General features: G+C 41.7%; 1 protein-coding gene across 1 annotated transcript in view; it reads right to left on the bottom strand.

Annotated features, from left to right (window-relative positions):
* Nucleotides 1-4,137: 4,137 nt before the first annotated feature.
* The window catches only part of MACROD2 (MACRO domain containing 2), a 1,470,564-nt gene continuing 1,449,505 nt past the window's right edge, over nt 4,138-25,196 (bottom strand). The window contains exons 16-18 of the mRNA XM_019549129.1: nt 16,388-16,474; nt 11,275-11,343; nt 4,138-8,111 (exon numbers count right to left, since the gene is read on the bottom strand). Coding sequence (XP_019404674.1) covers nt 11,282-11,343; nt 16,388-16,474 — 149 coding nt within the window. The 3' untranslated portion in view covers nt 4,138-8,111; nt 11,275-11,281. The remainder of the gene's footprint in view (nt 8,112-11,274; nt 11,344-16,387; nt 16,475-25,196) is intronic.

Here is a 25,196-nt window from a genome sequence, read left to right as displayed (position 1 = left end):
CCTGGCTTGTTCATAGATTGTAAGGCTGGAAGGGACCTCAGAAGATTATCAGGTCCAGCCCCCTGCACCAAGCAGGAAAGACAACTAGGGTCAGGTGACCCCAGCAAGGTGACTGTCCAGACTCCTCTTGAAGATTTCCAGGGTAAGCAATTGCATGACCTCTGGAGGGAACTTATTCCACAGTCTGGACACCCTCGTTGTGAAGTAGTTTTTCCTAATGTTGAACCTGAAACTGTCTTCCAGGAGTTTGTGACCATTACTAGTAATTTTCCCCAAAGGTGCCCTGGTGAACAGTTGTTCACCGAGCTCTTGATGTACACCTCTGATGTAGCAGCAAGCGGCTATCAAGTCCCTTCTTAGCCTTCTTTTTTTTCAGGCGGAAGAGTCCCAGATCCCTCAACTTTTCCTTGTATGGCTTGCCTTGAGAGGCTGTGATCATACAAATGGCACTTCTCTGGACTCTCTCAACATTAATACATCCTTGTTAAAGTGCAATACCCCGTACTGGATGCAGTACTCCAGCTACGGTCTCACCAATGCTGAGTAGAGTGGGAGAATCACTTCTTTGGTTTTGCTGGAGATGCATCGATTGATGCATGCCAGGGTATTGTTAGCCCTGCTGGTTACAGCATTGCACCACCAGCTAATGTTCATACTGTGGTCTATTATTTACCCCAGGTCCGTTTCATTTGTAGTACTGGTTAGGTTGGCGTTGCCAAGCCTGCAGGTGTGCAGGGGATTGTTCATTCCCAGCTGGAGCAATTTACATTTCTAGACATTGAATTTCATTTGATTCTGGTCCGCCAACTTGCAAGCCTGTCTAGGTCCACCTATATCTGCAGCCTATTTTCAAGCATGACCACGCTTCTCCATAACTGGGCCAGTGAGCTTTCATCCCTATATCCAAAATCATTGATGAAGATGTTGAATAGCACTGGACCAAGCAACGACCCCTGCAGGACACCACTGGCCACTTCCTGCCAGGATGACAGATCCGTTCATTTGAACCCTCTGGGTCCTATTCCACAGCCAGCTTCCCACCTGCCTCACAGTTAAGCCCACGAGCCAAATTTCTCGTGAGAACATTGTGGGATACCAGATCGAAAGCTTTTTTGGAAGTTGAGGTATATAATGTCAACCTCCTTTCTCTTATCCAGGTGGTGAGTCACCTGATCATAAAAGATGATGAGGCTGGCAAAACAAGACCTGCCCGCAATAAAGCCATGCTGGCTGTCATTCAGAATCCTACCTTTTGCAAGCCTATTGCACATAGACTCCTTAATAAATTTTTCCAGGATTTTCCCTGGGATAGAAGTTAGGCTAATTGGCTTGTAGTAACCTGGGTCCTCCCTCCTCCCCTTCTTGAAGATGGGCACCTTGGCCCTCTTTCAGTCCTCAGGGACCTCCCTGGTGCACCACGAGTTTTGGAAGTTTTGTTTAATTGAGCCTGGATAGTTCAGGTCAATTGGTGGGGACATTTACCTTCCCCACCAATCAGGAGAAGGCAGGAGGAAGGCGTCCCCACCTTGACACAAAGGCAAAGTGAAGAAGGGGACCTGAAGGGGAACTAACCTCTTGGGCTTCCCTATTGGTCAGTTTTCAGTCTGGGATGTGGAGCCTCCAGAAAGGATAAAAGCCTACGTGCCCAGCACACGGGCGGCTTTGATGAGGGACAATGAAAAAGGACTGCAGAAGGGCTGGTGGAGCTGACCAGCAGGGTGGAGCAGTTGCCCCAGAAGTGCCCTGAAGATGCCTCCATCATGCAGGAAGCAGCGAGCGGCTGCATCCCAGCCCTGCCACTGAGGGAGCTGCGGTGTCAGTGCACAGAGTAGTGCATGTGGCCTGGAGGGAGCTGAAGGGAGCCTGCGGCCGCATGAGGCAACGCAGGTCCCTATCCCTGTAGTGGCAGGAGACCCACAGTGCACAGAGGTGCATGGGGCCTGGAAGGAGCTGAGGGACTCTGTAGCTGCACGAGGCAGTGCAGGTCCCCATCCCTGTGAGGCACAGGAACCCCATGGTGCACAGAGCAGGGCACAGGGCTTGGAAGGAGCTGAAGGGACCCTGCAGCTGCATGAGGCAGCGCAGGTTCCCATCCCTACAGGAGGTGAAAGCCCTCATGGTGCACAGAGTGGTGTATGGGCCCCACAGTGCACAAAGCGGTACATGGGGCCTGGATGGAGCTGAAGTGACCCCCACGGCTGCACGAGGCAGCGTGGGACCCCATCCCTGTGAGGCAGGAGCCCCCCCACAGTTCACAGAGCAGGGCCTGAGAGGGCTGACAGGTCAGGGTAGCTGTAGGAGGCAGCTCCAGCCTTCCTGCAGCAAGTGGCAGCAAGATGGAGCGGCTATCCCAGCAAGTGGGGAAACCCCAGCAGCCACCCCCACAGCGAGAGAGATGAGCTAAGCCCAACAGAGCTGCTGGGGAGTCATGAGTTACCCAGGTAGGGGATTGCAGTCCCAAGAAGGGAAAGAGACAGGGGTTTCCACAGGGGAGGAGGCCCCCAGCTTTGTGGTTATTGAGGCATTCTAGTTAAGTGGACTAGTTCTGGGTGACAGTGTTTCTTTATGTTAACCTGTTTTGCTTCCTCATATTACTCCCTCCCTTTCAGCACAAATGCTGTACCACCGTTTGTTTAAGTAACTGGTTAAGATTGTCCTCATTCCTTATACTATGGAGTAGCCTGTAAGTTGTGTTTTTTTTGTTGTAAACTTGTGTACTTTAATGTTGTGTTATGAAATGCCCATGAACGTCTTTGCTTTGCCTGCTAGTGCTAGACCCAGGTAGACAATCCACTCCCACCAAACAGTACTGGTGGTACTAGTCCAGAACTGGTGCTTGATGGTCTGGAGGTGGTGGTAGAGCACCCCAGTGTCCATCGAGTCCTGGGTGGCCTTGTCTGCATTGGCCACATGAAAGCCCATGATGCTTAGTGGGTGCAGGGTGTGGTGGTTAGCCCCATGTGGGATGTCTGGCTGCTGGCTCAGAGGCATGAAGTCATGTGCCATGATGACCAGCTGCCACTTCATATCCAGGTGGGCATGTGTGATGTCGTGTAGCTTCTGGTGATAGTAACAATGGGCAACTAGTAGACATGCTGCAACTTCTGCTTGGGCATGGGCAGTAGGGTGCCTTGGCAAGGTTTGGGCATGCTGAGACACAGAGGAACATGCAAGTCATGATGGAGGACACTTGCTCTGGGGCTTTTCTGGAAGCCTACGGCTGGGCACAGGGGAGAGTCTGTGTGGCTGTGTCAGGGAGTTGGGGACATGCCTGTCTGTGCCCAGCAGCCAATCACGGGTAGCCCAGGTGCTCGGCAGCCTCTGGCAACCCAGGGTGCCTGCAGGGCATGCTGGGAGGTGATGACCTCAGCCAGTGCAGGCAGCCTGCATGCCCCCTTCTACCAAAGGGCAAACGTGCATACCGTCTGCTACCGATCTAACCTAGGCCACTTACAGGAGGCTGCGAAAGTTAGATTGATTCTTCCTTGGACTTTTTGAACATCTGTACTTAGCCATTATTAACTATTTCCTTTGCAACCACTTCCACATGCTTACCTGGAAATTTTGGTGCTCATCTTGACATGGCTTCAAATAGTTTAGCTTACTAAATGCTTTGAGAAACAACACTCTCAGACTTCCTCTCCCCCTTAAAAGCACCAGTAAATGCTGTAAACCTGGAACATATATGTAGCAGTAAACTAGAGAGAGGGAAAGAGAAGGTCTGTGTCTTGCATTATGTATAGCTGTAAAACATCACTATTCTCATTTTACAGTACTTTGAATCCCCTTCACAGTCAGTCTGTATTGATATAAATGACTATACAAAGTATACCATGACGGAGAAGTAGGATCGGTATAACTGCCGGGTTTTTTATAAAGTCTCTGGTTTAGCGATGTGATCAGCCGATCAACCTTTTCTCCCTCAGGCTGAGAAGCTTTGATTCTCTCTCTGATTACTGTCTTTCAAAATCCCTCAGATGTATCCATTTCTAACAAGAAATAACTAGCAGGTGAAAGATCCAGTTAAATAAAGAATCCGAAGTGCACTCTTACACTTCAATCTGAAATATACATTATTAATCAGAAAAATCATTGTTGCATACTCAGCAAAGCTGGAAACACACAAGCTGCATGGCCTTGTCCTCTGAACAAGTTTTATTAATATTCTGCTTTAACAAACATTGTAGTATGAAGGCATCATTTCCTTAAGTTTTCAGATGTATGGCACAGACAAAAGGAGAAAAAAACAGATCCATAAGCAAATTCAGCATTTAAATGGCAGATTAACAAAAAGAGGCATGTATTAACCTATTTAGCCACTAGCATATATCAGAAGACATTTTGCAAGCAACAGACTACATTTATTTGCATTTAAGTAAAAACATATTTTTGATCAAGAAAAATTACATTTTTCTGACTTTCCTGTATATCACAAATGTTAGGGTAAGGCAAATCCTTGATGAATCGTATGATAAAAACCCTATTTCCCAAGAAAATATATCCAACATATTCTGCTAACTTTGTAATTTTAAAAGCAAAGCAGACATGCACTGCATATAGAGAAATGTCTTTTTTTTAATCAAGTGCATAAAGCAGAACAGTGTTAATTCACAAAGAGGCTTTTCAGTGCTTCATAGAAAGATTTACAATTAGCTGCAGTGAATATGTGACCCAATATTACAGACAGAGTCTCAGACATCTCCTTTGTAAGCTTCTATGAAAGGAAACTTGTCCATCATCAAAGCAGTCACTCACTGGAGGAACAATAGATTGTTGCTCCTAACTCTAGAATGAGCACTTTTAAAAATTGGAACTATTACATTAAAAGCATATTTTGATGCTATGTATGCAAACACCACTAATGTAGGGCTTCTATTCTCTACCTGCCACACACTGTGATAAAATTTGAGTTCTTAAAATCTACGCTATGGTGCAATTACTCCATTTCTGATATTAATTCTTTGCAGAGACTACTTCCCTGTACTTCTGTAGCTCTAGCAAAATCAATAGTACCGCATTCAGGGTGCACTGGTTCAGCAGTATTTAAAGAATCTGAAGAACTCACATTGCCCAAATGAACAAAACCCATTTATTTATTTTTATTAAAAAACCCTAAACCAATTCCACCCTAGAGCCACATGAAGGAAGGAAGGAAGGAAGAAGGGAAGGAAGGGAAGGAGAGAGGAAGAGAGGAAAACGAAGCCACAGAGTCATGTCTGAAAATTGGACTTAAGATTTAATCAACTCGTACATTTTCTTATTCTACACTACCTGCCTTGGCTTCACACTTTGCTGCAGCATCCTCAGGCAAATCTTCTACCACTTCAAAGAATTGTTGCTGCCAGCAGACCAAGGTTAAGCAAGAATGGCAATGAAATTAGTCACGGGTTAGAACAGACGCTAGTGAAGTATTTTTGTCGTTAATTATTTTTAATATCAGTCTTCACAAGAAGCATGAGGATTCTCTTCTCATTTTTTAAATATTTTAATGCTGCCCTCCATTCAGTCTCTTGTCAATCTTCCTTCTCTGCTCCTTGATGAAACTAAAATTTGCTTGTCAGAGGGTAGAGGATATACTGTGGTTCTCAAACAGTGTACGTGGGAGAGTGTGATACCAGCATGCATGTTCAGCCTAAGCCTCAAACATATAGGGCCTGATCCTCAGCTCAGCTGATGACAAATGTATACCAGCTGGGGTTTGGGTCCATTCTGCATTCTAGGGGAATTTGAAAAGCATAAAGCGTTTGATTTTCCAAACACATTTTTTCTGCTTTATGAAGGAGTTGCCCTACCTCTGCTAGGCAAAGGCCTTCAATCTCGCCCCTTTTTAAAGGGAATACACAAAAGGAGAATTAATACTAGTTACCTAATGAACTTATTCTGTCACCTCTGAGCCACTAATTCTCCCTTTATGGAAGGCTGTTTGAAGAAAAAACATCTGATATGGAAATGTGCTGTATGAAATGTGCTGTATGCGGCTGATACCCAGCCTCAAATCCTTTGCTTATCGAATTTTAATCAACCAGAAACAACAAATGAAGAGACAGCAGGAAAATGACATATAGCAAGAGATACCTTCTGTCAAGCTAACACAGACAGGAGAGTCAAGAGGCACAGGAGTTTCAAAGGGAACAAGAAGTCCAACATAGCAAGTATAGTATGACCCTGGTGATGTATTAAAATGAAGTAACTGGATGCATTGCATCTGAGCTCTTGCTCCTTTCAAAGCTGATCAACACTCGTGTTAAACATCCATTAGTCTTCAAATAGAAATCTTTTATAAATGAGCCCTTCCCCATCTTCCCTAATGCTATTGTCATGAAGGGTTCAAGACACTATAGTAAGTGACAGTCAACAATATCCCCCTGATCCTCAAGGAGTTTTATAGCTGCTGTGTGAGAAATACAAAAGAACAATTTGCTTGGAGATGCTAGGCAGCATTGCCAGAGGCCATGCTCATATGGACAAGCCTGGGGCTCCTGTTTTACTCTCAAATCCTTGTTTGTCCTGTCACCATTTCCAATCAGCCTGCACATGCCAGCAGCAATCAAACTGTATAGCTGCTAGTGCATGCATTTAGGGGCATATTCTGCTCACAGCTACATCTAGGTAAGTCCATTATCGCTAATAATCAAAACAGGGCTGACATCTTCCAGTCTTCTTTTTTTTGCAAGCCAATAAATAATTATTTCAGTGTTTGTGCATATTCAAGAAAAACAGAACAGAACCCCAGACTATTTTTTTCAATGGCTAATTGTCTTTAAAAGCAGCTGAAATGTAGTCTGTAGAACATAAAGCCCTGGACCCATGCTGTGCGCTCCCTCAGTGTTGTGTACCGTGTATCAATTTAATTTACAGTACAGTTGAAAAGTGTACATTAAAACCCCCACTTTTATTTGAACGGAGCACTTGCTGGCAGAAGAAATGACATATGGTGAAACATTCTTAACCAAATAGCTGTTAATTGCATTTTTTTTTAAAACCATGCGTATGCAGAGGAAAATATAATGAGGGCTGACACAAGGAATAGTGAAGTTGTTAAAGCCATAAGCCATATTTAAAGATAAGCTGGATGCTTAATACCTGTTATCCTCCATTACCCACAAGTTCAACAAAACATTAACTGCCCACAGGTACTTTACTACTTATCTGAAATACTAACTTTTAGGCATGCAGCCTCAACTCGCAGAGGTCAGAATATAATCTATTTTAAAAACTACACTAGGTCATGTGGTAGCAGTTTCAACCACAGTCTATACTACCAGTTGATCCACTGCAAAGTATATGCTAATCATATTTTAGATTTAAAGAGATCTCCAGTGGGCAAAAGACATTTCCATTCAGTGAACAAAGGAGCAACAAGGTCCCAAAACTTCAAGCCTGTACAGTTAAAGCACAAGTCTGAGTCTATCATGCACTAAAAAGATCTTGTTAGCTCTTTTCTTAGCTCAAAAGTGGCAGTAATCAGGGTCTCCCAAACTCTAAATATTTTGCATTGGCACATCCAGTCAGAAGTTCCTACTGACAGTCCTGGAAGTGGCAGGAGGTGGCAGCCTGCAGCACCTTCGCTCTTTTGGGTAGGCTAGAACAGTTGCTTCTTAAAAGTCCTAAGATCAGCTGTTCTCTGTGGATTATAACATTCCTTTGCAATGTTCATGCTCTCAAAACAAATCCCCCAAACATATCCCAGAGAATAGCAGGAGGGGGGGAAGTCCCATTCCCATAGATCACCCTGAATAATGCACCATAAGTGGGAAACGAGTCAGGAGGCTAACGATAACGGGGTGGGGGTGGAAACTAGCTCTGATCTGGTCTGCTGGTTCAAAAGAAGTTGCTATAATTGCAGAGACAATGCAAAAAATGTTAGAACTGGGACACCACAACTAAAGTTGGGAAGCTCCGTTTCTTTTAAACAGGTTTACAGAACAAAATGCAACCAAGAATTAAGAGGAAATAAAGCAAAGATTCATTTTCCCTGACCTCCCTCCCCCTCCCATCCATCCCACTGAGCACATTTTTGGTGCTCTTTCTGCTGATAGTCAGAATGATGCCATACGATGCCAATGACTGCCGGTCGAGTTTCACCCCATTGTTCTCTTCTCCTATCGTTCCTGCGTGACAGGAGGAGAAAAAACACATGGCTAATTAAATACAAACCAAAAATCTTCATCGACCCAAATGTCTACTCTTGTCCTTTCAAGCACAGTTGTCTAACATGCTGGCTTCCAAAAACCACACGGAACATAGGCATCACATAACCTCTGGGAAATAAGATGTCATGATTTCTATAGCGTCTCCAATATGGACAGCACTTCGGAGTGGTGTAGCCAGTCAGGAGTTTTCGTGCTAAGAAAACCTTCACAAGATTAATGCTGGTTTCCGCTCCATGAACTAATTACTAAATTAGTCCACATGTCTCTCCATACTTGTAAATATTATGCGTCACATCTGATGCCTAGGCTATGAGATAAGAAGAGCTCTGGTCCAGTCTTGTTCAGCAGTCTTTCTTGCTCATCTTTCAAATCTGTGCCATGACACTACTATGGGAATGATGGCCCTTTCTGCCCTTCCATAAGTATTTCACAACAAAGTTAAAGATTGCAATTTACTTCCACTGCACTGAGTACACACAGGTAAAGAGCACAACATTTCTATTCTTCAGCTTGCAATGCCCATGAGCTGTGAGCTCACTTCTCCTCCTCCTCCGTTACAGTGAGTCTGACTGCGATTCCCAGAGGCACAACTGACTGTTCACACAGGAGCTTACTGTTTTGTCCTTGAAGCCAGCACTTGTCCCCTCTCCTGCCCCTGGATTCATAGTCCACAGGGTTGCAAATATAACAGCTGGCTTGTGTACACTGAAAAATACCATGGCTTTTCTACACAAGGAACAAACTGCCTCTTCCCTTTGCAAACACCACCTCACGGATCTCTTGTGCTAATGCCATGTAGATATTTGCTAACCTGGCTCCTCAAATGGACATAAAATAAAGGCACTAACATAAATAAAGGCAGTAACAAATGGATGGGAGGACACCAACCAACTACAGGAGCCCTGAGGCTGTAGTCTCAGCTATATTTTAACTCATGGTTGTGATGGATGCTACAGATTATTATTTCTTTCTTCACCACAATGCTAAATAACAAGCCTTCAGTTTCTTGATACCAACAGCAGGTTTGCTGGGATTTTTAATACGCGTTTTGGCAACCAGTCCATGGAAAAATCTGAAAATAATATCTGGCAACTCTGCCAGAGGTATCTGCTTGGTTCTAAATGACCCAAGAAAGGATCATGCCTTTGAAATTTAGCAAATTGATCAATCTGGTTTTGTACGGACCCTCTGCTTGTAATTAAAGCAAAGAGGCAGAATAGTCTAGAGGCTTGTGCAAAGTTGGGAGCAGCTGAATCCTTAGTTTTAATCCTGGATCTGCCATTAAAATATTCTGTAGCAGCGGTTCTCAACCGGGGGTCCGTGGTCCCCTGGGAGACTGTGAGCAGGTTTCAGTGGGTCTGCCTGGCTCCATGCAGGGAAAAGCCATCTTGGCCCCCCCAGGGCTAAGATGAGTGCCAAGGAAGAGGCAGGGGGGAGCCCACCCCACCTGTTCTGCTTGTGGGTGGCACTGGGGACCGGACTCTGCACTGCTGCTGCTCAGGTGAATAGGGCCCTGGGGCTCCCCACTGCTAAGCCACCCCCACCACACCAGGGGCTATGCAGGCAGGGCTGGGGGCCATGGAGTTCCTATAGCTTGCTGGGAGTTGCGGGGGAGGCTTCAGGAAGAAAGAGGTTGAGAAACCATGCTCTGCAGCACTAGGCAAGCCACTCTGGCTCTCTGATTGGCATTTCCCCTTTGTGGAAAGGAGGTAATACTGCCATGGCTCACCTTGTAAATGAGAGGATTAATTAGCTAGAAGCAGGGCTAAATACTACATCTTTTTTATCGTCGTCATCATCACCATCTCACCTACTTCAAATACAATTAGGTGACATCACCCCAAATATATTCAGGTGTATATGTATTTTGTGAGAAATCACGGTGTGAAAGACTGAAACATCTTGCAGATTGGCTGAAAGCTATTATGACTGTCAAATATACATATTTTTAAATCAGTGGTGGTATTAACCTTTCAATCAATTGTTTAATAACAAGCATTCTACCCTTTTAATGCAATGCATAATCAGAAACTAATAAACGGTGAGAAAAAGGAAGACCTACATAAGTAATATTTTGATTTTTGAGGTGCTTTTTTATTTTTTGCTTCAGTAGTTTTTAATGGGGATCCTATCAGCCATATTTCTCTCTCTCCAGCAGTATGGCAGTGTACTGTCAAGATACTGACAAGGACAAAGGGGTACACACAGACATAAGACCTTGTTTTTTAAATCTTGGTGACACAGCTGCCACTGTTGTAAAGCTTCTATATTCAGTCTTGAGCTACATGAAATCCTATTACAAGCATAAATAACCCATCTTGCATGATATTGGGATCTTATAATAGTCCTACACAGAGGGAGAGGTATGCATTACTGCTTCAGAACTTCACATCTTTGTTAGGGATCAAAATTGCTTTATGTAATTGGGGTGTGCAATTTGGTATCTCCTGCAGCTTACTCATTTTTATCTACGCATCAGGCTGCTTATGTCTACAAGCCTAACTATTCTCTCCCATTTCGGCTGCAATAACAATCATCACATATGTACTTCTGCAATGGCACTATCACTTAGTATATAAAGCAGTAAAGCTCAAAAAGGCAGCTCATTGACTTCAGCCTTGTTTTTACAGCAGTCTAGTTAGAAGTGACTTCAGGCATTGTAGAGCCAAGGGCAATAAAACCCTCCTGACACAAACCTGTTGTTCCCAGAATATAGATTTCAGAGAACTGAACTAAATTCCAACCAGTATAAATTACTTGTCATTTTCCTAAGTAATGACAAAAAATGTTCACTCAGTTACTCTTCCATTACTTATATTGCTGCTGTCTAGGGCTTGATCATATGAGACTGTGCACTGTCTAAATCAGTTACAGTTGTAGCATGGTATCATAACATTTATTTGACAATTAAAGTCCAATAGATAGCTTTATGCTTTGTGTACTGTAAGTCATGTTAGCTAAGAACAGTAATAAACTTATCTTTTTCTTTCTGGTCTATGTTTCTTTTTCCAGTTTTCTATATTCCAATGACGGTTGTGACACTTTCTTTCTCCCCTCCCCCAGATGGACCCAGTAGGGGTATGAATTCTTGCAGTGAAAACACTTTTCATTAGATACTTACCTATTAGTTAATCTTCTGGCTGGCTTTCTGTAGATTCATTTATACTTTCAACCTGGCTATTCATTTCAGCTGAAAATAAAACAATAAGGCTGTCAAACTTCAGTCAAAATTTACCATGACAAGTGAGAGATGCTTCTAACCTACAAGAACAGCATTCAGTCTTTACACAAAAACACTCAATAGTGTAAGTCTGTGAAGATGTATCTTATATGAGGCCACCCTAATTTACAATAATAATTAAACCATTTTGAACAGATTGGTACCATGATACATTTCAAAACTACTAAAGATACCAGCTTTGCATCAAGATTCCTCCAGACTTTGGGACTAACTCTGAATTTCCAAAATCTCCATAGCAGACCAAACTGAAACCTTGGATTCAAGCACCCTTAAACTTTTAATAAAATTTGGGTCTGGATCTTGATGAGAAAATTGGAGCCATTTGTGGACTGTCTCTATATATTTAGGTGCTAAAAGCAATCCTAGCACGTATGGTATAGGAGATGAGTACATGAGATAATGATCTGCACCTGAATACAGTGGAACGATTTCAGGATAGACTTCCTATGCTGTTTTTTTCTGAACTGCCTTATTTTTATGGGTCTCAAATGGGTTTCACTGTTTGAAGGTGATGGTACCCCTAACTGTTTGGTATGGGTACATTTTTGTATATTGATCATTGCCTTTTGCAAGCATCTCTCGGGATGCAAGTGAGATCTGCTTGAAAATTTCGAAAAAGAGGAGGGGGGAAGAGTGTAGCTGAAAGTGCAACTGCTTGGACCCAAGCAGCATAAATATCCTTCTGAATCAATATCATGTCAAAACACCTTTTAGGATTTTGATGAATTATTTCATCATATATATTCAGAACAGACATGTTAATTGCTCATTTGATGTATACCATGAATGTGTCGGAAGAAGAATATTCAGCTCAGATTATGGGGCTATACTGCAAAAATGTGTTAGCTATGTTTTGGGTATTATTTTTATAAGTATTTGAATAGCAAATATGAAATGCTTAATTAAGGAAAGGGATCTTTGTGCAGCGGCATTAGCAATGTTTTAAAACCTCAGTGTCAGCCAATTTAATTTGGTTGTTAACAAAGGACCTGGTTCATATTTCAGACTGCTTACAAATTGAATTTGTAAATGAATAGAAGCTGAGACCTGTCAGAGTGAAGCATCAAAAACAGGTAATGCCTCTTTAGTCACAAGCAGCCAATCGTACTCATGAAATGCGCAGTTATACCCAGGTGGCCATTTATGGAACATCAGTAAATGCAGGCTCTGAAAATACTTCTAGCCAACCCTCCCTAAGACAAACTGACATTTATAATAAATATTCCAGGTTATAGCACAGGGTGATCTGGGAGGTCCAAAGGGCTACATCTGGGTCATGGAATTACCCATTGGTGGGTGGAGGAAATCCAACCCATGGAGATAGGCAGTTCTGAAATTGGGTTAATATTACTGCCAGGAAGAAATCTTAAATTCCTTCAACAGAGGACACAGCACAAATACTGATTCCAGGAAAAATCCAGAGAAGAGCTAAGAACTTGCTTGTCTTGTTGGAGTCTCTTACAGGTACATCCTACTCTGGTAGGTCAGAAGACAGGGTACGGTGGCACCTCAGTGCCTAACTCATTTAGAAAGGTACAGCTTTTGTAGGCAACATGCTATTTTAAAAATGCTATAAATGAACATGCAGAGAACAAGGGTACTCAAAGGACAGGAATAAAGTCATTTAAATACAAAAGATAGGGAAAAGGGAAGGGCAGTACTGAGAGAGGTGAAATGAAAGAAAGGTATTGATATCTCGATTCCAACAAGAGCAGGATCAGGCTATTATTCTCCAGCACAGCTGGTTTCGCCAGACCTTTCCTAATCAATGTTGAATTCTTTTCATACACAGATTTTTTATTATAACACATTTGTACGCATTCCCAGGTTATTGTGGAAAGAATGGTATTCACTTTGGGTTAGAGTTAAAATTTTGCTGTGATGAAACATGCGTTCCTTTTTACATGATAGTTATTTGTTAAAGTTGACTATATGGAAAAAATAAGATTTGTGATGTCCTTTACAACTCACTTCCTTGCTTTTATAATTTTATAGGTTTTTTTGTAAGTGATGTGACAGCTAAGTTTACCATTTTAACTTGGAAGCACTAACTATTTTTCAAACAAGGTTCTTGGCTCTGGAATTTCCTAAAGTATCTTTTAATCTTTCCCCCATCCCTCCCCTTTTCTATTGTGGCAATAATATTATGCAGTTTTCTAAAAAAATGAAATAAAAGGAATGAATGAATTTATTTTTAAAGAAGTGAACAGAGTGACAAAGCTAATAATGGCTGGGACCCAACATCCATATTCTCCTTGTATGCTTTGAAACTTTGCTGGAAAAAAAGATCTGCCAGCAGAAAAGCAGACTGAGAAATAGATTATCTGAGGTGTATTCCAGAATCATTAAAAATACTAATGAGTGAGAATGTGGTGGATACAAGCAATGCATCACCCCAGGTTCTTTGCATTGGTTGCTGACAGATTTTGCCACAGTAGGATATATCTCTCTATATACATACACATATACTGACAAGCTTTCCCTTCGCTTGTCAGCTTTAATGAAGGAAAAGCATGCCCAGATTTCAAATAATGTTAATTTATTAAATATATTAGTATTGCCATCCTTGAAAACTGCCCACAAGATGAGCCAATATTTAAATAGATCTAATCCATCTGTTTAAACTATCTGCATTTATAAAGCTCTTAGCACTGTGGCCTCTTACAGAAAATTAAACAAAAACAAGAGTCATGCTGCCAAGGGGTAGCTAGTAAAATTTTCTTAGATTGTCCATTGGGAAGCGATAAGCCCTCCTGGGGCTAGTGGAAGGGGCTGAGACACTTTACAGGATAATTAAAAGGAGCCATTTCTAATCTTAAATAGTACTTGATTTATCCAAACTTAAAAAAAAAAAATCAATGAGACTTAATCCTTAAAACAGCAAAAGGTTTGGGTGTCTTTTAAGTTAATTGTGTCTGTATTTGGGAGCACCTGGAACAAATTATAGTTATGGAGAAGTAACCATTTCTCCCAGTATCATAATTCTTGTCTACAGCATTTGGACGTGTGCAGAAATGCTTTGCTCTTGTCTCTCCTGCAGACCTTATGAAGTACACAGGAGCAGAACAACTTCGAAGATCAGAGCTTAAACAAAGGTTCCTGCTGGGCTCACGTACAACTTCAGTCTACCTTTCAATAGCTAGCATATGGCTAAATCAGTTGTTCTCTGATACAGCATGCAACACACTGGCTACATGATCATACTTCACTCCAGTGGTAAATGCCAGGAAAAGATGTTACAGGGGTATATGTTCTTTTTCCAGATCTTGCTTTTCGTTTCATTTTTTAAAATAAACCAAGGGCACCCCAAAACCTGACAATCAAAGCACTTACAATCACTGCGTGTTTTTCTTTTTTGTTCCATAGGTCCAGGGTTGTGGCATCACAGCAAGTATTTAAATAATAGCAGTTTCTTGTACCTTTTTGCTCTTGTTCCTGAACACTTGCCCCTTGTACCATCTGATATCAAAATCAGATAGTGTTTCAAATGTTGTGGTGGGATGCGTTGTCATGGGTGAAGAGAAGGGCACAAAGCAGTATTTGGGTATAAACCAATGTTGCCAAATGAAGCACATCAGCGCCGGGATGTATCCCAACACAGCTGATCCACTTCAGTGGGCCACATGGACCTCGCCCATTGTCCCACAGGGTTCGGCCCGTGTCGCTCCCAGGAGCTGCTCCCAGGGGCCCAATCTTGCAGGACAACACTCAAGGTACGCTTTTGTAGGCTGCCTGCTCAGGGAGGCTGGAGAGTGTGCGCATCTCTGGGCTGCCTACACTCTCTCACCTTAAAGATGTCTGCTGAAAAACAGAGACACAAACTCATACTGCCCATGTCATGTCCATAAATTTTTATGGTGTGACAAGGGGCATGGATGTCTTTCTGCTTGGCTTTTCTGACACCATAAAAATGTTTATGGTGGCACAAAGGCAACATCTATTTTGAGCCTTAGATACCTTGCAACCTTTTTTTTTAACTCTTCCTTAAAAGGAATAATTTTTAATCATTGAATGTCAAGAAGTACATACTGGGCATGTCTACACGTGCATTTACCATGCAATAAATGTTTTTTTAGGCCAACATCTATACATTCAGCTGTTAAAGCACAGTAACACTGTCTGTGGACTGACTTGGGCCTAAAGTAACGCATCTACATGTGCATTACTGTGCAGTAACTAATTGGGTGTAAATTTGATACCTACATGATGTAAGTATCAATTTATGCCCAAGTCAGTGTAGGTTGCCATATTTACTGTGCAGTACAGGCATGCATGCGCCCATACTGCGCAGTAATTTTTGGTTACTGTGTAGTAACTTAAATTACTGTGCAGTAAATTTGCATGTGTAGATGCTCCCACTGTATGTATTAAATAAATGTGTGTGGGGGAGCAGGGAATCCAAATCAGTGTTAACTATAGAGAGGCTACCAAAATAAACTATGACTAGTCTCAGTGCCTTACAACTCCAAAAATTCTGCCATTACATGTGTAGGAGTCCAATTAGCTGTCAGCCAGAAAAGAACCACTACATTAAGCTACAAGAGCCAGTCCAGAATAATACCCTGATAGCCATCTATAGGGCTTGTGTCTACAATGTTCTGAGCACAAAGACTTTGATTCAACACTAAACTCACTTAGCTATGCATTTGAACTCAGCCCTACCACTCTCAGGATCTGGATCCTGGGGTTAGCAGCTTGCAGGACTGAACCTAGGTCTGTTAGCTAAAAGACTGTGCAGGTGTGTAGGACTATCTGTGGTCATGCCACCAGCAGGCAACAAGAAGTCAAAGGAATGTGTGGGTCGCATTAACATTTTTTGTGGCATTTCTCAAACGTTAACTTATTGAAAGGATTCACTTAGGGCAAACATCCATTCTTTAATATTTGACTAACTTAACCTGACAGTGTTTGGATTTAAAATTGGTATCTCCACCAATTCTATTAGCCAGCATGATTGACTTGCATAGAGAGTCAGTAAAATGAAGAACCATACCATCATTACTGGAGATGTCTTCTGTATCACATGGATTTTCAGCTTTCACAGGCTCTGCAGACGGCTTCCCTTTCCCTGGTGTTGCTCCTTTAAAAAAGACAAAGAGGAGGAAAACAACATGCCCAATCCATGATTAATATAGCATTCTTAGATCTAGTGTGCCCCTTCCTTCCCTTTCCTCTGGTATATTCTTATATTTAAAGGCTCTGATGTTATAGTGTGGAGGTCATGCAAGACAGGGCAGAGGAGATAGGAGGAGGAGGAACCTGCCTCTAAAAAACTGCCTGGGTGTCTATAGTGATCTGTGTTCTTTTGTAAGCGGGAATGTTAAAAGCACATCGTAATGTGTACATTTGCCTCCCTGCCATTCTTTTCTCATCATTTTTGAAGAATCCCTTCTGCTCATAAAATGCATTGTAGGCTGGGGACCTAATCACACTTCTAATGTTTAGCTATCTAGTGGAGTAAAACGGATACAGTAAGAGTTCAGATACATGAAGCAGTAAGACACAACCTAGAATTTGAATGCGGGAAAATGTATTTTGTTGCTGGAACTCAACATTTTTATCTTGTCTGCCTCAGGCTTGTCTGCAAGCTTAAATTCAATCTCCTAGCAATAGTATAAATGGGAAACACAGGAGAACTGCTTGTGCTATTCCATATATGGCTCTCTTAACATTCTTCCATTCAGGATTGTTGAGAGGCCAATTTTTAGTTAATTTCCATTACGGCACTTCCGTACTTTTGTGGCCACTATAAAGCCTGTCACACCTACCCTGTGGCTGAGCTAGAGGATGTCAAACTATTGGTTGCTAGGCAATCTAGAGAATTTGGTTGTTATTATGAGGCAGCAAAGTGGGAGTGAGGATTGAAACATTTCAAAATGGATCCCCCTTTAAGCGGAAACCATTTATCTCTTCAACAACAGAGGCAGACAAAACATTTTAAGATGCATCCCCCTCTACCCTCCCTTTTCCTTTCAAAAGAGGTTCAGGCCAGGCTTTTTTGTATTTATAAGCTGCAGGGTTATGTGTTTATTCTGTCCGTAGGCATATATCTACCACTAAGGCTGCTGCAATGAATTTGCCTTGTCATTGTACCTGCTGTACAGACAATGTATAGTAATGGAGATTTTAATCTTCTCTGCAATCCTGATGATAACAGTAGTCTCAAAGGCAGCTTTAAACATACTATTTATGGCCCTACTAGGAATAATAAAAAAACCTTCAAAACAATGAACCAACAAACACAAAATAAGCAAATATAACTGGTAAAAATCTTGACTCGGTTACACATTTCATTGTAGGGGGGGCAAAGTGACAGATGAGCCTGGAACACAACAGAGCCATCAACAGACTACTTTAGCAGACTCCCCCTTGACTTAAAAACCCTTCGGTGAACCATCATTTAAAAAAAAATCCCTGTTTTCATATTTGTGTAAATTATCTTCCCTTCTACATTAAAAAAATGCCTGTAAACATCTGTGATGTTGTATTTTGCATCTCAGTGAATTCCTGAAGTGACAACTTTGCATGCATGTTAAGTCTTTGCGATTTCTCCTGAGAATTTGGAATAGCAAGTCAAGTTTCCCCTGGGGTTTGTTATACACCAATGGGCCTCAACTTCCCAGACACTTCATCCACTGCTGTCTGTTACACACATGAAGGACAAAATCATGTTGATTCAGTGCTGAAGCATATGCATTTTTTGCTGGGACTTGTCAACCAAAAGACTGAAAACGCGGGTTCAAAGTCAGCAGTCAATTTCTTCTAACAAAACCATTCTGAAATCTGGGTTAGTATAAAAGCAGTGACTAATCAAGGAAGATACACAAAACAAGCTTATTCGGGTCTGGCTATGTTTTTAAACAGCTGGGGGAAATGGCTACGAGGGAAACAAACTCAGAAAAATAACCATCCTGCAGTGAAAGGCTCAAGCAGACGTTTCAGAGGCTTCCTGCTGAGGCATCCCAGATGCCTGATGTACATGTTTGGGAACCCTGTTAAATACAGAAACGTTCTGACTGACAGCTGATGGCTGGTGCATCAGGCTTTGCTTCCTTTAAAACACTGCCTATTAACTAAATCGACTAGACATGATATGACAGGATATGTCTTGGCTCCCAATTTCTATCACATTCACAGATATCTAGTTGTTCTGGTATTGTCAGGCACTAAAGATGTCTGCATGAAGTTCATAGGTTCTATCCCAAGATCTCCCATTAACTAGCCAGCATGCCTGGCTTCACTACACCGAAGAAAGTTTTCTCTCTTTGAATTTCAGACGTTCTCCTGTGCAGCTGGCAGGTGTGCAGCATTTCTGGCAGTGTGCTAGGAAAAGATAGAGCTAAATTAAAAGAAAGATGCTAGCTAATTAGGGCCGGGGGTAGCATGAGTGAAAACAACTGAGTTAAGGGAACACAGCACCTTAAAACTGATGCTCTGTATCATGCAGGATTGGGCCTTGAGAGAGACAATGGAAGAATCAGCAATAGATGCAAAGTGAAAAAAACAACACCCATTTAAAGCCAATGCAATATATTTTTGTTTTTCTCACCTCATGGTTCCACAACAAAGTTTTCAAGGCATTTTGCTGTATATTGTCAGTGGTGCAATTAATGCAAAGCAATGCAGGGACCAGGGAGTCCACTGGGGAGAAGGCCAGGGGAGTTTCAACCTGTAACACATACCACAGTACCACTGCTGGCGTTGTAAAGAGGCTCTAGCCATCAGATCGGTAGGTTTCCCAGGAAACTTTGAACCTCTGTTTATATAAATCTGTGTTCTTGTATTTGCGAGTATTGGGACCAGGGGGATGATAGCATTCATTATGCTGACATGCATGTGGAACAAATATTATCCCAACCAGCTCTAACCTGCTGTGCAATAAAACTTGAGTGCCGCAGAGGAATGAGTCCATTTCACGTAAACAGCAGAATCTGATCAAAACAAAACCCAGCTCGACAACCACTTCATTGTCAAGTTTTTCCTTGGAACACAAACACAAGGTGTATTTCAGGGCTCCTAGCAGGGGATGAGAGATACTGAAATAGAGGGAGCCTGGGAGATACCACTTTCAATTTCAATTACCATTTCCAATTGTACCACTGACAGACTTGATTATCATAACCCTTTGTAAGCTGGTAATATGACTACCAGAGCCGCAAGTGATGGCAGGCATATACAGTACAGAGGGGATAGTAGAAAGCATGCAAAATGCCTGTAGCCTGATTTTAAATACATATGACAAATATCTGCTGAAAGTTGGAAAGCCCTGTAACTGTTATTTTAAAGTTTTTCCTTGTGGGTATCTGTCAATAGCTCCAAGCAGTTATAGTTAAACACAATTATTTCTTTGAAGAGATGGAATCCTAAATTCACCTGTAGTTCATAAAATTAAACTGGAGATAAGATACTTCAAGAAGAGCTCCCAGTAGCATGCTTCTTGTAAGTTCTCATGTACAGAAGAGATGCCTATCTGTGTTCCATATCATTTTCAAAATCTAATAGTTAAAAGCAACTAAATAGGTCTCTTTACCCAAAATATTAGCATTTAGACATAATTTTACATCTATACATGTTGAAGATACAAGGCAACTATATAGTCTTATACCCCATTAAACAGTGAAACACAGATCTTGGACAGATCTTCACAGGTCAAGAAGGCTCCACTGTGAGGAAGATTAAAGCTCTGCTATATTGATATTGATCACGGCACAGGTGGAAGAAAAAGTACATGTCAAGAAAGTCACAGTTCCATCCAAACCTAATGGCTAATGAGCTTAGTGGTTAAGGCACACAAGTCTGTGAAGCCAATAATACAGGAAAGAGCACCATGACTAACATCATCATCATTTTGACTGCTCAGGCTGAAAGTACCCATATAGAGTTGGGCTGACTAGAGAAAGCCTTCAGCATAAAGGCTGGACTGAGTGTTTGACCTAATGTCTTCCAAAGCCATAGCAGGATGCCTTAGATCACTTGGCCTCTGCCTCAGCAACATTTAGATGAGAAGCTTTAAAACAAAATAAAATTTATGGGGTGAAACTAAGAGTTGTACCAGTTCCTCAAAAATCAGCGGGTTCAATCCAAAGGCCACTGAAGTCATCAGGATCCTTCCCCAGGTGGGTTACGGAGCAGAAATTAAAATCCCAGGGCTGCACAGAGCTTTGTTCAAGCAACCCCTTTTACCTATGTCCCCTTCACTATAGATTATGGGCAAAGTATAAGGCAAATATTTTCTTAAGAAAAAAAAGGGAAGAGAAGTTATCTAAAAACAAACAAAGCAGCAAAAACCCTATTCAAAATCCATGGTCATTTTCCCCATTGCTTTATAAAAGGAATCAGATTTGCTAACATGATACCTACTTTTTTGAAAGCATAACCTTTTATATTTATCTTGGAAAAATATTTAACAACATTAACATAACCCACCAGCCCCTTCATATACCCTTTTTTCCCCAATCACATCTGATAATTGTCAAAGGTAAATGTTCTGACAATTGCTTGCTTCTTTCTCATATCCGTTCTCTCAGAGCTTCAAACTTTGGGGGTGACGTGGGGCCCAATTCTGCTTTAAGAGTTTAGCATTTTAATACTGCCTCACCCAAATGCAGACTGGCAGCTCTGGCAATAGACAGGCATCCAGTTAAGGGCATAGGGTTACAGCCTGTGCGCTTTGGTGCGGGACATCCCTGCCTCTGACCCCCAGCTCCCTTCCTTGGCTTACGCATGCTCTAGGAATAAATGGAGGCCAAGCAATTCCAAGCTGCTGGTAAGTGAGGGACTTATTTGTAGCCAATTCTTAAAGGAAGAGGTATGATGGAAAGTGTACTGGTGAATTTATGATCTTACATTACCTAAACCACAGCAGATTAAAAAGTTAGAACTGCCATATTCTGACTTAACAGCAGAAACATCCAGAACTTGTATGTGGAAAAGTGTATCAAAAGGAAATATGTGAAATGGGTGCATAGGACAAATTTGGTGCAATAAATTGTTTCTTCTATACTTTAATTGCCTTAATTGATCATACAAAAACATGGTGAAAAGTCACTGTGTATCTGGGTATACAATGAACATATACATGAACAGGTTATCTAAACCCAGTGAATACTGCTGAATGTTTCCATGAGTAGCTGTTCAAATCTCTAAATTAATTCTCTATGACTGCATCTACTCACCTTTTGGGATTTCTTTCCATGAATATTTTAATTAAGAATTTGTTTCCAGGCAAGTATCTTTTTAGGAACAGCAAAACTGAAATAAATTGTGTGATATATTTGTAGAAAATGAATTTCCAAGTGATAATCGCAAACGTGCACAAAACCAATCTGATGTGTGGAGTTCCATCAACTCAATAATAGAACAGAAAGATACAGCATGATTTGTGTATCCAAACAGTCTACATTTAGAATCTGGATGACTTAGGGTGAAACCCTGCTAAAGTCAGTGGCAAATGGGGCTAAGAGTTCACCATGAATATTTACAAGAAAAAGCCCTGACTGCTGAACAGTGGGCCAAGGATTCTTTCCTGCAACTGAATGCACTTGCCCAGTGCAAAGTTACTCATCTAAAAAGACTTCTCTAAAATACACAGTTAGGGCTGCCAAGCTCTGGAATGGGCTCCCAAGTGAGGTGGTACTGTCTCTTACCTTGGGGCTCTTCAAGAGGAGGCTGGACAGATATTTGGCTGGGGTGTTATGGCCCGGTCACCCATTCCTGCCCGGGGCAGGAGGTTGGACCTGATGATCTGTTTAGGTCCCTTCTGACCCTAAGCACTATGAGTATACTACCTGGCCAACAATTTTCAATCTCTGCAGTAATTTGGAGAAAATTATATTCTGTTCATAGATGATTTACAGCAAAAACTTGCAAAATTCAACCACTGCCATGAATGGTTTGTCCAGGTCTAGAAATAGCACACACATGCAGATTCTTGTTAGATATCTTTAAAACCTCAAAAATCAGTAGACAAAAATAAAGGAACGTGTTCCCATTTGTCTGAATGGTCTAGATTTTCTTCCCCTCCCTACTATATAAAACTTAGCATCTTAACTTCAGATATAAATATGTTTCCCCTAATTGGGTAGAACACTGAAAGGAAGAGGCTTTTACTCTTCTGGCTAATAGCACCATTCTTCATCCACAGTGACAAAGAAATAAAAGACAAAGCTTTTCTGACCCACAGCTGCATTGTCTTATCTGTCAAGAACAGTTTCATTTTTCTTATTTGGCAACTAAGCAGTGCTGGGTTGTTTTTTTTCCAGTCATTTCACTATGGCTTTTTGCTAATGCTGCTGTCAAGCCTTCATGTACTTTGTTTACTGTTGCGTTTTAGTAGCATTATAAATGCTGCCTCACTTAGAGATTGAAGCTCTCCATGGCACAAGAGTGGTTTTGCTCAGTTTGACTCCTGTTCGATATATCCTGATGACCTACCTTTTTTTTTTAAACCAGGCCAAAATTATAACTCACAAAAGATTCCCACTTCCACTTCCGTATCTGCTTATATACAATCAACCTCAATGAGACTGAGAAGTCCCAATACTTTTTTTGCTCTTATTTTTCAAAGTTCTCTAGACAGACATTCTTCCTTTCCTGTTCCATGGATCAAGTAACTCACAGAAATACAGGAGCAAAACTAGCACACATTTGCATATCACCATCAAATGCAGATTCATTAGTGACCAATTTCTCCACCCACTTCATCAGGAGCGTTTTACCATGATCAAAACCCCTGGTGCTCATGTACCTTATGATAAAAAGGAAAGGAAGGGATGCTGGTTTCAGAGCAGCATGAACTTCCACGTGACATGAACTCTTCTGTTCTTTCGAAGAAGCCAAGCACTGTCTCTCAGAGTCATACTTTGGCTGTCAAGTCAGAGAGCAGCTCCTTCATGCTGAAGCAGAGTATTTACCTTTCCTTTCAGGAGGCTGGTTATGTCCCTCAAGGTAACCAACATGCTGAAGCATCATGTCAGCTCTGTGGTCTGTGCATGTGCGTGTGTACACATATGAATTTAAAAGCCAGTGCACTGCATTGACATTTCTGGAAGGGGCAGCTGCTGCTCCCAATCACTGTTACTGCCAGCTCTAGCTGAACAGCACATTTTTCATTGTTACTTTAAAAGCATCTTTGACTTGCTGCTCCCTCCTCCTCTTTCAGTCCTTGAGCAAACACATTCTTAGAAACCCCCATTATCCCTTTCTTTTCCTCAAGGTGGTGGCAAAAACAGGGGAATGGAGAGGGTTGTCTCTCATCAAGAGGATCTGGTTGGATTCATGCAAACTGTTTAACTCTAAAATCAATTGTGCCCAACAGGAATGCTTTGCACCTTTTGTCTCTCTGTAGCAACTGCTGTTGGGAGCAAAATCTTAGAATTATGTGCCCCTATATTCACTAAGAAAGTCCTTCTAGAGTTTCTACTTGGCCAGATTCTTAGGAGTCAAAGTTATATGAAATCTCTCATCTAACAAGGGACACTACAATGCTTCTGCTGTGTGCTTACACTGATTGTCTATTAGCATTACTAAAATGTTGCCTGTTAGCATTCAAAACTGGAGATTATTTGTCCCAAACAGCTTTCAGTTGAAGGACTTGATGTCACAGTCCTTAGTCCTGTGAGCATTCCCAATGACTTAACTGGATTTAATAGGCTACCTATTATAGGCTACCCCATTAGCAACATGATTCACAAGATAAACCCAGAGTTTTCACATAGGAATCCACAATGTTAAAAAAAAACAATGTGACCTGTTGTGGTCTTTCTGAGTTCGTCTGAGTACAGAAGAATTGCTGTATTATTTTTCTTCGGTTAAAAAAAGTGAAAACTAAGAGCTCTCATTTTCTGAGGGTTGCCTGGAGTCTACTGAAGAGCACCTTGAGCCTAGAAAAGTTAAGAACCACTGGTGTAGGCAGACTTGGATTTTATCCCCAACTTTGCCACTGGTAGGCTCTGTGACCTTCGATGAGCCATTCCACTTCTGTGCATTTCCGTCTCTGTTTCCAAAACTGCATGTGATTCAGTAATGCCAGGAAAACTTGTGTTTGAACAATTACTATAAAACACTATTCTAGTTTACCTTTCTTCCATTTATTTTTCTTGCACTTTTGAGCATATGCTAAGTTCTCAAGATGTTGGATCAGAGCCTAATCCTAAAAGCCAGTGGAGCTATGCCCAAAGCAAGCTGTTTGAGGACTGGTCTCTTTCAGTTGAAACGTGCCAGGTTCTTTCTAAACTATATTTTCTTCTTTTACTATAGAAATTAGCTCTGTGGTGACTGAGACAGAGGACAGTTATGTTCAAAATGCAGTACTTGTATAACTAGCCATGGTTACAAACTCAGAGGCATGGGAAATAAATACAGACCTCAAGTTTCACATAGACCCGGGGCTAGGTCTTTGTGTTGGTTCCACAACACCTGAGGCTCAATTTTCACATGTGCTGAACTTGTTTGATGAATATGGATGGAGGTATGCATGGTTCTAAGCTAACTTTTCACAAGCCTAATCAAGGACAGACAACACCAAACTGGTCTCTGGGGGTGCTTGTACATGCCACAGGGGTTTAAGTTGGCTTAGTTCCACCTAAATTGATATGGTGGGTTTTTTAAAACCCACTGTTTCCACCATTTCAATTTAGGAAGAATTAAACCTAACTAAACCCCTGTGGCATGCACACAAGGGTGGAAGCCCGATCCTTAGAGCTTACCTGTTTCTCCGGTGGTGGGAAGGGGGAGACAGAATGAGCTGCCAGCAGTCTGAATAGTCCCCGGGCTTCACAGGGACCTGGTGCTTCCCTCGTGGG

The sequence above is a fragment of the Crocodylus porosus genome, unplaced genomic scaffold, assembly GCF_001723895.1.
Source record: "Crocodylus porosus isolate Cpor-Errol unplaced genomic scaffold, CroPor_comp1, whole genome shotgun sequence".
NCBI lineage: Eukaryota > Metazoa > Chordata > Crocodylia > Crocodylidae > Crocodylus > Crocodylus porosus.
Note: the sequence above shows the minus strand (reverse complement) of the source record. Positions and strands in the feature narration are given on the sequence as shown.